This window comes from Parambassis ranga, chromosome 16 (assembly GCF_900634625.1).
Source record: "Parambassis ranga chromosome 16, fParRan2.1, whole genome shotgun sequence".
Lineage (NCBI taxonomy): Eukaryota > Metazoa > Chordata > Actinopteri > Ambassidae > Parambassis > Parambassis ranga.
Genome location: NC_041036.1, coordinates 7,303,145 through 7,320,863, shown reverse-complemented (window position 1 = coordinate 7,320,863; position 17,719 = coordinate 7,303,145). Strand labels below are relative to the sequence as shown.

Sequence of the window (17,719 nt, the reverse complement as noted above, 5' to 3'; positions counted from 1 at the left end):
TCGTAGTGAGGACAGGTTGGTTTGGTTCCCACTCTGAACTCTACACTAGGTGTCCTTGAACAAGGTGTTCAGAAGCCACTGAGCAGCTGAGTGGACAGCTCACTTAGCAGCACACTTAGTTTGCAGTTGTGAGAGTGCATCAGAGTGTTGCTGTAATAAAAGCAAGCATGCTCAGTTGACTTTCTCTGGATGAATAAAGGTTGATACCCTATAAATGCTGATGACTGATACGAACACTCAGAGAGATTATATAGCACTCGTAGCAGACACAGTATGCCTTTAGGAATCGGAGAGAGGGACTGGAAAGCGGAGATACTATTATAATGGGAATAAATCAAGCTGCACTCTGGGGCTTGAAAATAAAACCTGACATGGGCCATAAATCTTTAGGGATGTAAATAAAGCACGGCCAGAAATTAGATATTAGAAGTTCAGTATCAGATGACACAGCTATACCAACTCAGAATTATTCCTCTTTAAAGAAATACAAACGCCTAACATGTTTCAAGAAAGAGGGAGATAGAAAGAGAAAGAAGGTTCAGAGAGAGAAGAGAGATTAATACAGACAGCATGAGAGAGAGAGAGAGAGAGAGAGAGGGATTATGGGTACTTTTCTTTTGCAGCCTCATCACAAACAAATAAGCCGATCGTCAAGACCCAGCCAGGCAATTAATATTCAAGGAATTAGTTTTCTTTTTTTGAGGAAAAAAAAAAGTGGTGGTGGGGGGGCAGGGGGAGATTTAGATTCTTTTTCTCCCTTTGCTGCATGAGGATCCATTTTGTGAGCTTAGGCTATAAACAGCTTGAAATCACTTTGACAGCCTGCTCTATCTCATGGAATACACACACACACACACATACCACAGGGAATTTTAATTTTAACCTGTGAAATTGTAATTGCCTCTCCTGTAAGAGGCACAGGATTGTGGGAAGGAGTGAGTGCAACCTCTGGCATATCAGCTCTGCCATTCAGACTTCTTTATTTTACCTTTATTGTCTATTTATTGAATAATTTATTTTTTCAAGTTGTTTCCATTTTTATCTTTATTTTTCCTTTTTTCTATCTCTTCCTCCACGTTTTCACTCTCACACTCTACTGCGCTCACAGATCCGTTTGTCTCGCAGTGATGAGGCGAGCTGGCAGAGCTGACATTAAATTAACTGGAGCTGTCAATGACAGAAGGAGGGCGGCCAGGAGAGGAAGAGAGGAAAAGAGGAAGAAAGTGAAGAGGAAATGAAGGAGAGAGAGAGAGAGAGAGAGAAGACAATGAGAGAGTAATAAAAAAAATAGCGCAGGGTTAAAACCCCCCCATCACACAAACATGTGATGAAAATGTCTTAAAGGCGCTCAGATGCTGTTATTATTTCTTTTCTTTTGTTCGTTTTTTTATTTCTGACTCCTGTCGCTGCGAGGCTGCCCTGCGAATGACTTCTCAACTCTCTACCTGTGATTGTTGTTTTGCAGCGTGAAAGGAGAGACCGCCTGCCTTGCAGACTGTCAGCAGAAGCTATGTTCAGCTCGGGGAAAAAAAAATAAGAAGAAACCGTTCAAAGCAGAAGGCAAAACAGGCATGAAAGGCTTGCATGTGTGTGTAATTAGTTGTGATATTAAGTCATTTCTAACCTGTCACAGCTCTCACTCACACGCACTCTGAGGTGAAGAGGTGTCTATTAAATAACAGCTCCCTCTTATCAGGGCTTAAACGTACTCTGGATACGTGTGCACAGTTTGTGTGAATTGCTGTGTTGTGAGGGGAGGAGCTGGGGGAGGGGGTGAGCTCTCAGTGCATACCTGCCTGACAATATGAGGAATACTCAGATGAGTGAAAGAGACACGATAGTGGGTAAAAAAAAAAAAATTTATAAAGTGGAGGAGGCAGGCGGGGAAAATAGTTAAAAAAAGTGACGACACCTAAAGTTTAGTTTGGGTTGTCGCCCTCTTGACCATCCCACAACTGACTCATGGTGTATGGAAACTTGATTCCCTTTCCCATCATAATATAAACTTCATCTTAGGGTCATTTGCTTTGTCCAAAAGATGGACAAAGCTCACTACCTCCTGTGTTAAGACACTTCAGCTACATTCATATTACAAACCATAATTCAGATTTTTGTACTATTACTATTTTCACACATGCGTGTCCGCGCTCAATCTGGCTCAATCCGGCTCAATCTGGCTCAATCCGGCTTGTTTTTGTCTTCCAAACCACTAGGTGGCGCCTCGTGATATACAGAGTCCGTTAAGGCCGCGGTATGCATGTGCGCATGTATCGTGCGCTTTTTTGTCCTGTGTCGCTCGTTCGCTCATTTTTTTCGGTTCAAAAGGCAGTTCATTCCTTTGTAGCCCTGTCGAAAATAAACTCAAGGCAAAGCTTTTGTAGTTCAACGGTTGTTTACATACAGCTTTTGTACACGACCAGGACACTGTCCCCGTGTGCAGGAAGTATCACGTCGCTAGTGGGATTTGCTAGGCACATTTGAGCCATTCTGGCTAGATCCACCTCTTAGAGGCAGATCGATATCTATCCGGATATATCTGGATACAGCCTGAAACCTGCCCTAGCCTGATTGATTTCCCGTGTGAATGGGGTCGAAGTGAGAACACATCCTCACAACAAACGCCAAATTTGGTTGATAAAACAACGTGCCAGATACAACACATGGATACGTTTATGCTACCAGAACATAGAACATAGAGGCATATGTAATATATAATAATAATGTATATGTCCAAATGTCTGTACATGAGTTTGGAGACATGCCACCCATTCCTTGACAGTACTGGAGTCTGCCCAACTCCCTATCTAATCCGAAAATGGGAAAAGAGCCACTGCTTAGCATGTAAATATACAACTACTTTTACCACATACTGACACAGGCTCCTGAATCTTTTCATTAATGCAGGTTCTGTTGGTGTCTGTAGTTCCTCCATCTCCAGTGTTCACATTCTTCTGAATTTCATGCCAGTTAGCTGATAGAAACATCACTACTTACTGTGAATTCTCTGGACAGTGACCTGCTCATTCACACATGGTCTCACTCTGACATTACATGGGCTTCAAGCATTAGGAGGGCTGGAGGAATAAAGTCTGTTTAAAGTCTAGTCTGACTGATTTGGACATTTATACAGCTCCTTCAGGAGACATCTATAAAAGTTCAAGGCGGCAGCACATGTGTGAGAACAGCTTCACTTGACTCCTCATGGTGGGAGAATCACTGTTGGATGTTCTTGAGAGAGACGTCAGGCTGCAGTGTGGGTGACAGACAGTGCTCCACACACCTGAGACACGACTCACTCTGCTGTCAAAGGCCTCACTCGGTAACTCAGAAAGGCTGAGCCATGACTGCTGGCTCTTATACCGAATCCAAACCAAAAAGTGAATCTACGGGTGAGTCAAGGCAGCCACAGCCCTGTTTAGTTGTGACACTACTTAAGTTTTAAATAAAAAAAAACAAAAAGATAATCCTCCTTGCAGAAGTACATTGTGCATCTAGTGCTCTAGCAAATGATTGTGAAGTGATTTTTCTTATATAGTTTCTACAAAACAAAAGAACAAGAAAAAAGACAATTTTCTAGAGTTGTTAAATCTAACAACTCATATAATCTATTGGAACAATTTTCATCTTAAAAACTATTTTAGGTTGTCCACAGAGCAGTACGGTTATCTACAGCACAGAGCGTTCATACAGAGAACAGCTAAGAAGGAAATAATGTGCTGTTGAAGTCAAATTAAGACACGGTGCAAGTCAGTAACACTCGACTCATTCATTGCATAATGTTTGAAGTCAATTAGTACCGGTTACTATTTGTAAGGGCTCTTGTTCTCTGTCTTTATTTTTATGGTATGGTATTTTTATGGCTCTTTTTTCTTTTCTTTTTTTTACATAATGACCTCCTCACATGCTCATGACAGGGCAGATAAGGTCATGTCCTCGGCTATTTCTACTTTGATGTGTTAAACTGCTGAACTACATGTAAGATTTTTTTCTCTTCCTGTTATATATTAGGCTGTATATTATGTATTCAGACCATTAAAAAAATCATTGCACACTTCCTGCTTATCTCTTACATACACTCAACAAAAATATAAACGCAACACTTTTGTTTTTGCTCCCATGTTTCATGAGATGGACTTGAAGATCTAAACTTCATTCCAGATACACAATATTACCATTCCTCTCAAGCATTGTTCACAAATCTGTCTAAATGTGTGATAGTGAGCACTTCTGCTTTGCTGAGATAATCCATCCCACCTCACAGGTGTGCCACATCAAGATGCTGATCTGACATCATGATTAGTGCACAGGTGTACCTCAAACTGCCCACAATAAAAGGCCACCCTGAAATGTGCATTTTGTTTCTGCTTTATTGGCGGTCTGGGGACTCAGAACCAGTCAGTATCTGGTGTGACCACCATTTGCCTCATGCAGTGCAACACATCTTCTTTGCATAGAGTTTATCAGATTGTCTATTGTGGCCTGTGGAATGTTGGTCCACTCCTCTTCAATGGCTGTGCGAAGTTGCTGGATATTAGTGGGAACTGGTGCACGCTGTCGTATACGCCGGTCAAGCACATCCCAAACATGTTCAATGGGTGACATGTCCGGTGAGTATGCTGGCCATGCAAGAACTGGGACATTTTCAGCTTCCAAGAATTGTGTACAGATCCTTGCAACATGGGGCCGTGCATTATCTTGCTGAAACATGAGGTGATGTTCATGGATGTATGGCACAACAATGGGCCTCAGGATCTCATCACGGTATCTCTGTGCATTCAAAATGCCATCAATAAAATGCACCTGTGTTCTTCGTCCATAACAGATGCCTGCCCATACCATGACCCCACCACCACCATGGGCCACTCGATCCACAACATTGACATCAGCAAAGCGCTCACCCACACGACGCCACACACGCTGTCTGCCATCTGCCCTGAACAATGTAAACCGAGATTCATCCGTGAAGAGAACACCTCTCCAACGTGCTAGACGCCATCGAATGTGAGCATTTGCCCACTCAAGTCTGTTACGGCGACGATCTGGAGTCAGGTTAAGACCCCGATGAGGATGACGAGCATGCAGTTGAGCTTCCCTGAGACGGTTTCTGACAGTTTGTGCAGAAATTGTTTGGTTATGCAAACCAATTGTTTCAGCAGCTGTCTGAGTGGCTGGTCTCAGACGATCTCGGAGGTGAACCTGCTGGATGTGGAGGTCCTGGGCTGGTGTGGTTACTCGTGGTCTGCGGTTGTGAGGCCGGTTGGATGTACTGCCATATTCTCTGAAACGCCTTTGGAGACGGCTTATGGTGGAGAAATGAACATTCAATGCACGAGCAACAGATCTGGTTGACATTCCTGCTGTCAGCATGCCAATTGCACGCTCCCTCAATGCTTGTGGCATCTGTGGCATTTTGCTGTGAGACAAAACTGCACATTTCAGGGTGGCCTTTTATTGTGGGCAGTTTGAGGTACACCTGTGCACTAATCATGATGTCAGATCAGCATCTTGATGTGGCACACCTGTGAGGTGGGATGGATTATCTCAGCAAAGCAGAAGTGCTCACTATCACACATTTAGACAGATTTGTGAACAATGTTTGAGAGGAATGGTAATATTGTGTATCTGGAATGAAGTTTAGATCTTCAAGTCCATCTCATGAAACATGGGAGCAAAAACAAAAGTGTTGCGTTTATATTTTTGTTGAGTGTATATATGAGAAGGTTGCTATTATACTGTTATTTAAAAAAGCATAGTTTCACATGTGGACAACGCCACAGGAAGTGTTCGCCATGGCAACAAACCAGCCCTCAGAAGGCAACATACAGTTATTTCCATGACAACATCATTAAAAGTTTCTTGGATGCCGTCTGATGCACTCTAATCAAACATTAGCAAAAAGCAAAACAGCCATTAGATCGCAAGATAGTGTCTCTCTGTGTGTCTCTTTTGTGTGTAACTATGAAAACTATATATATATATATATATATATATATATATATATGAGTATATAGCTTATACTATATATATATGAGTATATATTTTATGTAAACAATACAAAAGCACTGCGTCAGAAGACATTAAAAACATCTTCAAACTAATAACAGCTTTTAGCACCGAGTAATAAACCAGAGCTGCTGTGTCTCTGTGTGCTTATTAAAGTGCTTTCAAGAACAATGCTGCTGTGGAGCTAAAATATTGACTTTGGTCTCTCGTCCCACTGGTGATTACAAACATCCTTATAACCGTTCAAAGTCAAAGATGTATGTACACACAAAGAAAATGCACTAAAACACAACTGGCAAGCCACCAAGACACTCAATAGAGCCAAGCTCTCTCTCAGATGGCAGGCTGTGAATTCCCAGTTTGCTTTGCAACGACAATGAAGTTGTGTGTGTGTGTGTGTGTGTGTGTGTTTGTGCTGTGTGTGCAGATAAAAAAGCAGCAGTCACTGAATGCAGACACAAGGGCCACCAAACTAAATGCTTGGACGAAGCTGGCATGAAGACACACACACACATACACAGAGCACATATGATTAGGAATGGATATGCTTGCCAAGACAGTTTCCCCCTCTGTTCCAGAAGGCGCTGAGGTGCTTAGCACACAACGAACAGACCTCAGCTTATAAATGGAAAAGCAGAGTGTGACAAAGGAGAGGCAAGGGTGGTAGGTGAAAATGTGAAGAAAGCAACAAAGCATGTTGGTCACCAAAATTGCAAAAATTAATTGGTCACGCCCACGCGGGCTTGCATTTGCATCTGGCAATTGCAGCTGGGTACGAAATTAGAAGGCAGTCTTGTTTTATGAATTTTAGGTGGGAGATACATTTGTGGCAATGTTTCCATTCACAATCACAAGACTTCATTCATCATTCATAGTCTGAATGTTATGGAGTGTTACAGCAGTGTGTGTTTACTGGCACTGAAACTTCCTGCTGTCAGTTTAACAGGAAGGTTTCTCTGCCATTTAACACAAATCACCTCATTACAGATACTCCATAAGGTTGAAGTTGTGAAGAGTGTGCCATACTGTGCACACAATGTTTTTCATATACTGTATGCTGATGTTCACACCAAGGGCAAACGGTCACTCCGGTAATGGAAGGGAAGGATTTCTGTCCTTGTTTCTCCATTTCTTCAAACTTAAGTAGAGTCAGAGTGGCAGCTGCAAATTAGGGCAGTATCACACACACACACACACACACACACACACACACACACACTATTATTTCACATTATTGTTGCGGTGCACATTATTGTTTCTGCCAGGGCTCAGTTATATGTCAGTCACTGCTCAGTGTGCCCTCAGGCTGAGCAGATCTCCTCCCCTCCAGACACACACACAAAATAAATAAAAATAAATATATGTTGGATGAAAGCATTCTGAGACATTCTGACTGCCAGTATGTAAAACCGACTGAGCTAAATTGTGTTTAACCTGATAAACATCTACACGGTCAGATTTTTCTCTCCATACTTTCACTGATTGCATTAACAGGCGACATTATCAACTGAAGCCTGAAAGAAAGAAACTCACTGCTGCTTCCATACGTTGACCCGCCAGATTTCTGATGCTCAAGATCCCAATTAATCACATTCAGATAAACACTCATGCAGGACGTACAGGAACATCTTCTGCCTTGGTGGTGGAGGCAGAAGCCGGTGAGGAATTTAATTCGTTATGCAGAAATGAAAAGGTCACCGCCTGAGATGGTGGCTAATGAGAATCTGTCAGCTCGCAGTGAGCTCGTAATGTCAAGATCCTTCGAGTATGTGATTTGTTGGCATCAAGGTGTATTTAGTGTATATTTGATAACACATTTACACTGATGTTCAAAAAAAGTTCATCAGCTAGGGATCCTTCTATACATCTTGCAGTCTACATACACACAAATATCTGACTACAACATAGCCCCAAAAAAGTGATTTTGTAGGAACCTGAATGAGCATGATGCGCTCTGAGGCTTACACGTGAATTTCTTCATCCTCCCCCCCCCCCTTCAGTTTCTACTGTGTGGACACATGCTATCTAAAGCTTGAAAGGTGGACTTCCAAATAACAATTAAAGTGAATTTATGGTTAAAAAAAAAAACAAATATTATCAAAAGCTCTAAAACAGCTTCAGTTTTGCGGTGTCAACTGTACCTCACTGTCTTGACACAAGCAAAAATGACTGCAGCTCCTCAGGGCAGCTAAAGTTAACAGCTGATGCAACATTACACTGCATCATGATGCACACGTCAATATTTTCTGATGAAATTCAGAAGGAAATTGCATTTTTAATGCCCTTTTTTTATACACACCAGCATTTGTAGACCAAAGCGCTTCAGTTCAAACTAATATTTGTCAGCCAAATATGGAGGGACAACCAGTTCAGTGTCATAGAGCATATATAGTGATGGATCAGATTTTTTGGTCCAAACTAAGAGCATGTAAGAGGACTGCAGTGGTCTCTTTAGATGGTGGATTCTGGTAATCTTTGAAGTGATTGTGCAGAGTTCAAAGGGTGCTCTGCATAAAATACCTGCCTCTGCAACAAATAGACATTATGTATAGACTGCCTGACATATTTTTCTCAAATACACCAGCTGAGCAGAGGACTGCTGTTTAGAAAACCAGACATCCTCAAGCAACAGAGAAACCTGCAGGCACCGGCTACCATTATCACAAAATAAAAGAAATATTTTATGGGCTCATCCTTCCGCTCTTGCAATATAGGCCTAACACAGATACACCTAAATAAACACAGAGCATCCACTATTACAAAGACGGCCAAACAGGCTGTCTTTGTATTCACTGTCAGACACAACAATTTGGCCTGTGCAGAGACGACACACTGTGTAGCAGCATGAAAACACTGCCTCACACGTTCATGCAGCTGAAAATGCGGTGAGATATCTTTGCTTCCTGTTACAGTCATATTGGTAAAGCAGTCAAGCTTAGGAACAGGTTGACTGCCACCTTCCTCTTCCTCAGATTTATGAAGAACCTTCATTTAGCCAAGATAAGATGGAAAAAAAAACCCAATATCCAGATTTAGTGCTTGAAAACACTACACTCAAAACAGTCACACCCTGCTTTGAATAACATAACCTGCACCGTTATGCAATTTGGAATTTAAAGCACTTAAATCACTGTAATGACATGACACAACGGATGAGAGATGACACAGGGAAGTGTCTTAATGTTCATCCTCCCTTGCATTTGTCTCATGTCTAAAAGTTTCTCCGTTTCACATCAAAAGCGCGTCACTGCGCACATGACAAATTGACAACAGCTGTGACTAAGACAAGAATTCCGAAACTCTTGCTTTTATTAGAAACAACTGAAGTGAATGATGCCAAGTGAATAATGATCTTCTTTCGATGGTTCCCACCTTAATATTTCATGGTAAGTGATGATCTCCCAAACATAAAGGGTGTCGTTGTATCCATATTTCATTGGAGAACAATGCAGTGTAACTGACACATACACACACACACCGGGAGGAAATGTGCTTACAAAGCATCAAAAGAACTGTCGCACAGTATGGACGGCTGCAGAATAATATAGGGCACTGCTGGATGGATGTAACAAGCTTCATAGCAACACGCATCATTTGATCACATAATACAAAGCCTGTGTGTGTGTGTGTACGACATGCATCATTTGATCGAGTAATATAAGGTTTTGGCGCCTGTGCTTGTGTGCAGGTTTTCTTGACATGTATCATTTGCCCATACACAACAAAGCTGCACTGTGCTGTGTGTGTGTGTGATGCATCACCTAAGACAAAAAAGGTGCATGCAAGTTATGTGTGTGTCTACAAAATGTGTGACATGCATCATTTACTTAGATAATACAAAGCTACTTTGTATGTAGGCTACAAACAGTGGCATATCCAACAAGAGAGGGCTTTCTGAGTGAGAGAGTGATGAGTCCTGTCACTCCACACACACACACAGGCTGACATTCTGCTAAATTAGGCATTGGAAGAACCTACAGACACTACATCAGACAGCACAGGCATGCGCACACACACACACACACGACACAGAAACAAGCTCACAAACAAGACACTTGTAACTAGGAATACACGCAGGGCATACACATAAAAATGCAGGCGCACTGTGAGACACATGTGCCTGTGCAGCGAGACACAAACTGGGATGTGCATTATTAACTGTCTGAGATTTTAGGGCTTGGGTTGGGTCAAAAAAAAAAGCGACATTAGAGAGCAACACAAGCAGGCTGTATGCATAACACAAACCGAGCAATCACAAAATTCAATGAACCAATCAAGACGTGGGCAGTTTCACACATCACAAATAGACTTTGTCCTTTATTGAAGTGTTCATGATGGTTACAGCGATAAAAAAAATGTCTAAAAGTTATACATATGAACCAAACGGCTGTTGTATTACAGGGCAAAACAACTCTCACCCACTTCTTAAACGTCTGCCTGTGAGATTTGTGCTAGTGTCCCATAACAAAGGACTTGTCTCATGGAGATTTAGCTAATCCACGAGTGAAAAAGAATTATAAAGTAGAAGTGATTTCTTTTTCAGAGAAGAGTTGGAAAAAGGAAGCAGTGTACCTTGGGAAATAAATCTCACAGGACGTCAGCTTGACAGGTGAGAAAATATGGGTCAACTATTTATGTTGGACATCACATACAAATAAAACAAACTCACTCTGTGTATGTGGTGCCAAAGGAAAAGTCAGTGGTCAGAGGAGTCCACATGGCTGCACTATGTAAGACTTATATGACCAGATTGAAATGTTATAGCAACATAAACGACATTATGTAGCTCTGAAAATACACCGTCCAGATCTCCTGTTCAAAAAATAAATACTGAATCAGAGTATTATACATTATCGCTTCCATCCACTTTATAAAATGACAAACTAAGCACAGCAGTGAAACTTTGATCATCCTAAGACAGACTCCACTGGTGTAGGCGATCATGATGTCCTGTAAAGCAGCTTCCAAAACCAGTTTTAAAACACCTATTAACTGGTCTGTTGACAATTTTGGGATTATAACATTTTCCTAAAATAATCTGCAATAAAAATAAAGTCTTATTTCAATAACAAAACAGTAGCAAAGAATATTGTTGAGACTGTTCTGTAAAGACAGCCTGTCATTGCCTGTTCGTTCGTTCGGTTTGCTGTGCAGTGACAGATTATATAATCAGTACAATTTCTCTACAATAAAGGCCAAGATGGCCGCTGCCAGAGCGAGCCCAATCCCAATCGTCTTCATCATTTCCCTGTCCAGACTGTAGGAGCCAACCAGGAAAGTGCTAGATGAAGGCACGGATGCAGAACCTTGGACGCCGTTGACCGCATGTTCCTGTAGTTGGGGAAGACAAAATAAAAAAGATGTACACATTCAACTCAAGTCAGGAGAGGCAGAGGTTTGTAAGATTCATTTATTCTCATCATCATGCTTCAATAAAAGTTCTGGGCACCCTCCTCTTCAGAGAAATGAAGATTACAGTAATCAAGAGTACATGCTGGTATGGGCTTTCCACACTGCTGCGGTCTACCTGCTCATTAGGAAAACACTGGTGTGAACTAGGAAACAACACTTAAAAATAAATAAATATAAGAATTTTACAACATTCCTCAGATATCTACAAACTCCTAAACACACATTAAAAAGCACCAATTTACTCAAACACCCTTGTGAACACAGATCATTGCAACTCATAGTGGATCATCTTCATAATTCCTAATTACGCAATCATCTTCAGATTAAATCAACCGGTCACGGTCACAAATCAAACAGCAAGTCTTGACAGCGGAGCAATCCAACACATCACATGTCTCTAATCAGAGTGCTCTCTTCATTCTTAATGTGTTGGACCATTAGAAAGACACCCACCACTGCAGAGGGGTGACAGTGAAAGATGGGGAAACAGCGATGCTGAGAGCAGGAGAACTGTCAGGATGAGAAGCAGCAAAGAACCCAGATTCTGTTTGTTCAAATAAATATGCTTAATTTTACTGCATCAATCAGCCAAATCATAATTTACTCTCATCTTAATAAAACAGCCATTTTTACATAAGGAGCAATGTTAAAGCCCTTCATGGGTCATTGCTGTTGATCATTATGTACATTTATGAATACATCCATTAGGATCCATACAGTCAAATTGTTAAAAATTCAAGAGAGTAAAAGTGAGTTTATCTTTTCCCTTTGCTTGCTTGCTGCACTTTGTTCCATAAACTTTAACCATCTGCCTCCCTCAATCTGCCATGTAGCCTATTTATGACTTATTTTCATTTGGAAAGTAAGACAATAACAAACTGAATTTTAAATGCAATGCAAATGAGTGCATTTCAATTATGAAGCTATTATCTCTGTGTGAGCAGTTAATGCAGTTTCGTAGTGATCCAATTATTGCAGAGTGCTGTCTATTGAATCAAGCCGATGTTGAGAAGGTGCTCTGTGATAAAAGTGGGGAACGCTGGGAGAGAGACATGACAACATAAAGGGTATTCTACAGTCTCACATTAGCATAGACTGGGATTGTATTACAGTCGCGCTTTACATAAATCTACCTCCTGTAAGAACACTGAAACAACTCCCTCAGCTGAAGGTTTGCACATAAAGAAATGATGATTTTAGAGGTTTGGCATGTTTATATAGAAATCTTTTGAGTTGCATTGATGATGTATCCTCGAGGGGAGTTTTACATGAAGGCAGCAGGGCAAAGAGGACAAACCTACTACAGCGAACAAAGGACGTGGCACTTAATTGATAAATAATCTGAAATCACTTGCTCTAACTTTGAGTAAGACAGAAGAGCAGCACAGTGCCTGCACTGGCCTTGGTGGTTTTGAGAATAACATGGCACTTTAAAGTATACGTTTTATTATGATTTCTGTCAGAAATATTCCTTTCAAACTGACTTTTGATGGCCTTGATGGTTGTAATAGAAAAATGAGGTTTCAAAGGAGAAAACCTATGTTCATGGTCCATAACAGTATTTGATTTCTTTTATTGATAATTCCGCATTAACTCTGGGACTTCACATTTAAATGCACCTTATACTAAAAAGGTGAAGGAAATAAGTGATAACTTTCATACACAAAAGGATGTTTTTTTAACGAGATGATACACAAGTAGTCCAAATACAAAAGGAGTTGTGCTGGTTGATGGCCTATACCCTCCATCAGACAGTTAGGTAATGTTGAAACATTATAAGCAACCTCACATCTGTAATGATCATGTCTGACAGACAGATTCTCCAAAAGGTTGCGTCAACACATTCATTTCAATCACCTGTTTAACAAACAAATCAACGCCCATGAACACATAAAAACTAAACTTCAAGCAGTTTTGATTGAACATCAGAAATAAGCTGGCCCTTTCCCCCGTTTGCTCACAGTGTTAATAGAATTCAGTTGGTAACCCTGAATATTGATCACCAGTCAGATTTCTCCCTGGCCTCCAACCAGCCTCATTGATCATCATTCTGTTTGATTACACATTTATTTAGTTTTATCATTTAGTGTACGAGTGTATGAGACCTGAGGTGCATTTTTTTGAAGCCCAACCAATTGATTGGTAAGTAAATAAATAATCCTGCGCAAGATCTGGTCCTTTTAATTTGAGCATAAAACAAATTGGACGAGAGAGCCGACGCTTGTCGACCTCTCTGAGTGGAGCGGAGATCGATCTGGATGACCTTGAGTTGGTTCCTGTGCTCCTGTCGGTTTCGTAAAATGCCTTATCATCGCAGAGGTAAATTATGCAGGATGATGTTAAACAATTGATTTGAATTTCTAGAATAACCTTTAATCAAGCTTACTATAGGGAACTGTGGGAGGTTTGCCTTTGATATTTACCATCGGTTTATTGACTTATTATGTCTCTTCTCCCCTCTCTTATTCTCACACTCCCACTCAAGTTACTTTGTTTATCAGACTTACCTGCATTCAAACCTTCCTACACAAAATCAGGCCTTTCTACTTTTCTTTCATCTTTCTTGGTAACAGTAATGCTTAGACAACATCATAAAAAGTACTTATCTTGAGCTGGAATTTGAATGGGTGCCTGCCATACTTTGTGACAGACTGACCTGTACTGTATGTACAGTATGTGTCCGTATGTAAGTGTCAGTGCACACCTACACGTGTTGCACGCACATGGCTGCGTGGAGGAGCAGCTGCACAGCGTCTGTCCCCCTGCCTCTCTATCCTCCACGTTACTCCGGCTCCCCTGTACTCTCCTGACGGTTGTGAATGCTACCTCGCCACCCACTCCTCGCCTCAGCACATTGTTGTGAATGGGTTCCTCTGTTACGCCACACAATGAGGGATGGATACTGTGACCGGCAACGCCTACGTGATGCATCCATAAGTCACATACAGTTACTTCAGACAATGGTTGGAGGGAGAATTGGTAACAGAAGTCTGGCTGACACATCAACATTTGCTTAATGTTGGGCTCATCGCTTAGACTCCCTAATGGCAAAAACTGATATGCTGCTTTGTTGTGAAAGGTGTCTGAAAAAAACAATAAGGGTGCTTTCTGGTACAGCAGTGAGCATGACAAGTTAAAGCAGACAGAACTGAGGCTCTTTGCTATAAAACTGCAAATCATAATGAATTTTGGTGATCAATTCAAACAATAAAACTTTAACAACAAACTATGTGTCTCAAAACAACAAGGACTTTCTTTAAACTTGCTGTTTGAGGTATAGGAAAAGATTAGGATTCAGGTTATTCCGCTGGTGAACTCTCACAAATGAGGATTGACTCTTGACTTTAGAGTTATGACCTCAAGTTGCCACTTGAGAAACAGTGTCAAATACTACAAAACTACAGTCACTGGTGTGAAAAATGTGATTACTATCCTCACTTCCCCATTGAAAACAGACATAAATGTTTCTAGAGTTCTCTTCCGTGAGGTCACATGGTTATTTTCCTCTTGCTTTCCAAAAAGAGAAGGACTGTGGTGAATATTTAACAGTACTGTGACAAAGGGAACTGTGCACTAACAGAGACTAATGAAACAGAAAAAAAACTATGTGCTGACAGGCCAAGTACACTACCTTCTCCTCTGTGCTTCTATTTATCTGTCTCTCTGCAGGTGTCTTTTAACAACAGGGTGCCAGGAGAGAGACTGAATGGTACAGTCTAAAATCTATTACTAGTAGGGAGGATAAGTGAAAATCCAAGTGCCAGTAGGTGCGTGTCAGCACAGCGGGAGACGGGAGGAAAAGAGAGAGCAGAGGGGAAAAAAAAAACTTTGTAGAAAAAGAAGAGGAAGAAAGAGAGCAGGCAAAACAACGAGAGATGTGGCTTTCAGTGATAGTTCACCACCTGCTAGTTGGCATGCTGAGTTTGTGCATATGTGTGTGAAAAAGAGAGCTGGCATTTGTAAGAGTGAGTGTGTGTGTGTGTACATGTGTAGACCTGTGGTGGATAATGTCTGTCTTTCTGCTCACAGCGGTAGAAGAGGGCAAAATAATCCTCCTGAAAATCATCTAACACTACACCAGGGGTACAGACTGGCTAGCACAGCTAGACACTTTTCCCTCAAGGTCTAAGCCTCTCAAATATCTTTCTGTGTCTTAAAAAAAACATAAGGTACAATTCAAAATATGTACCTTTAAAAAAAATAATAAAAAAATCTGCCTGGGCGCCTGGTGCAGTTTCACCAATACACAACTACACAGTGTGGCTCAATACAATGCAAGACAAGAGCCAGGAAGCACAATGCACAGTGGTCACATTTCTCACATGATCCACACCAGCTGTCAGTGTCACTCTTGACACACGCAGACCATGGGAGTAGCGTGCCTCTGCGTGTGTGCGTGCATGTGTAAACAGATACTATAACAGGCTTCTTAGTCACGGGTGATTCAACAAAGCCATGCTGACAATCACAGTATGCTGCAGCTGTATTTACAACATAAGAGAGGGACAGCAGAGAGAGAGCGAGAGAGAGAGAGAGAGAGAGTTATTACAAATAATTTTTATGATACATCTTGTAGTTGGTAGAAAAATGAGTCATGTTCTCCGTCTGTCTTTCTCATCTTTCATCACAATCTTCTTCCCTCCCCTCACCTGCCAAAGTGTGCAGGTTGACCTGTCGTCACTGCGCACACACACAAAGCTACAAAACATCTGAATCCAAACATATTGGCACATTACACGTGTATATATACACAATGTCTGTTTCATCGAGTACATGTGGAAGCACATCCAGACAGGGACGACAAAACTGCAGTTCCAGGAGAGGCCTCTTGAAGCTGTCTATGAAACAAGCCCACAGACCCCAGTATACTAGTAGATTATCTGCAGCGGTGCAAGGATCAACTGTCACCCACTATGCCACAAAGTATAAAATTACAGCCAAATCAAGAGAAGCAATAAACACAACACTGCCTGTATTTGACATCATTGAAGGACAATCACAAAATGTGAAGCATCTTCTGTGGTAGATGTAAGAGTTTGCTCACTTTTGTAATGTGGTGTTTCCTTGTGTTTAACTAATGCCTGGCTTCAGCTGCTGCCTCCATTAAACACAGACGATGTATTGACTAAACAAAACACACACATTCTGATCTCAAAAGAATTAATAAGCCCCAAACAACTACTACTACCAGTGTGCTCTCAAGGTCTTGCTATGAATATTAGAAGTCTGTGACACTTATTGAATAAATCTTGTTGGATTCAGTGCAGTAAGTGCTGAACTTTACTGCATCTATACACCGATACACAAGACTTCTTAACACACATGCAGAGACGTTCAGGCTGCCCCTATATAATAGGTTTACAGTTACAGTAACTAAAACCAAGGGAACATGATGTATACGTACACAGGGGTGTCCGGTGTGTGTGCAGTCAGTGTACATATCTTACATAAACATAAACATATTAAAGGTGCACAGAACTCAGTTAAAATAGATACGTAAACAACATGGAGACATGGTTGAGTTTAAGAGGATGGCAAAACCTTTAATAAAATACAGCCATGGCTGAGGAATTTTTTTCTGAGGAGTTTGTTTACAAGGGGCCACAATGGAGTAGGCTATTTTTATACACCACAAAGGACAAAGCCCAAAAACAAAAACTAGCCCTTCAAAAGATTACTCAATACCCAAACTCTGTTTTTACATCTTCCAGCTTCAAAAACAGTCTAGCACAAGTGGTGTTTAAAGCCCTCTGACTTAATAAATGAATAACACAAATCGAGGTTTTATACTTCAATTCGACACATTCACTGAAAATAGATTTGACTGATATATAACACTTTTTTTTAATGCAGGCCATGTAACACAATCTGACATACTAAATGAGATGCTTAAAATAGTTGTGCCTGCTGTTTGAAGGCAAAACAAATTATTTGCTACTAGTGCAAACAAAGCCATGCAAAGGCCAAGGAAAAACCTTTTGACATTTTAAATAAAAAGTTTAAAAATAGATTTCAGAGGATTAACTGTATCTCAACTACAGAAGACAGCCTGATCTTTGATTTCTGTTCTTTTCCTGACAATACAGACAATGTGTGAGCATAACGCAACATCAAAGCAACAATCCATAACAGTTGCATGTCAAACGGAGCAATATGTGAACAGAGCAGAAAAATGGAGATTTTTATTCAAGCCTTATGCCTGTGAGTGAGGCATGCTTGTCATGTGATTATTGTGTGTGTGTGTGTGTGTGTGTGTGTGTATAAGACGGGGGTCTCATACAGCCCGCGGCGAGCCGGAGTCTGC

At 41.1% G+C, this 17,719-nt stretch overlaps 1 protein-coding gene across 2 annotated transcripts in view; it reads right to left on the bottom strand.

Moving 5' to 3' along the window:
• Positions 1-10,286: 10,286 nt before the first annotated feature.
• cdkal1 (CDK5 regulatory subunit associated protein 1-like 1) overlaps positions 10,287-17,719 on the bottom strand; it is a 168,219-nt gene continuing 160,786 nt past the window's right edge. For both annotated transcript variants that reach the window (XM_028425708.1, XM_028425707.1), the window contains exon 15: positions 10,287-11,334. In XM_028425708.1, coding sequence (XP_028281509.1) covers positions 11,173-11,334 — 162 coding nt within the window. In that variant the 3' untranslated portion in view covers positions 10,287-11,172. The remainder of the gene's footprint in view (positions 11,335-17,719) is intronic.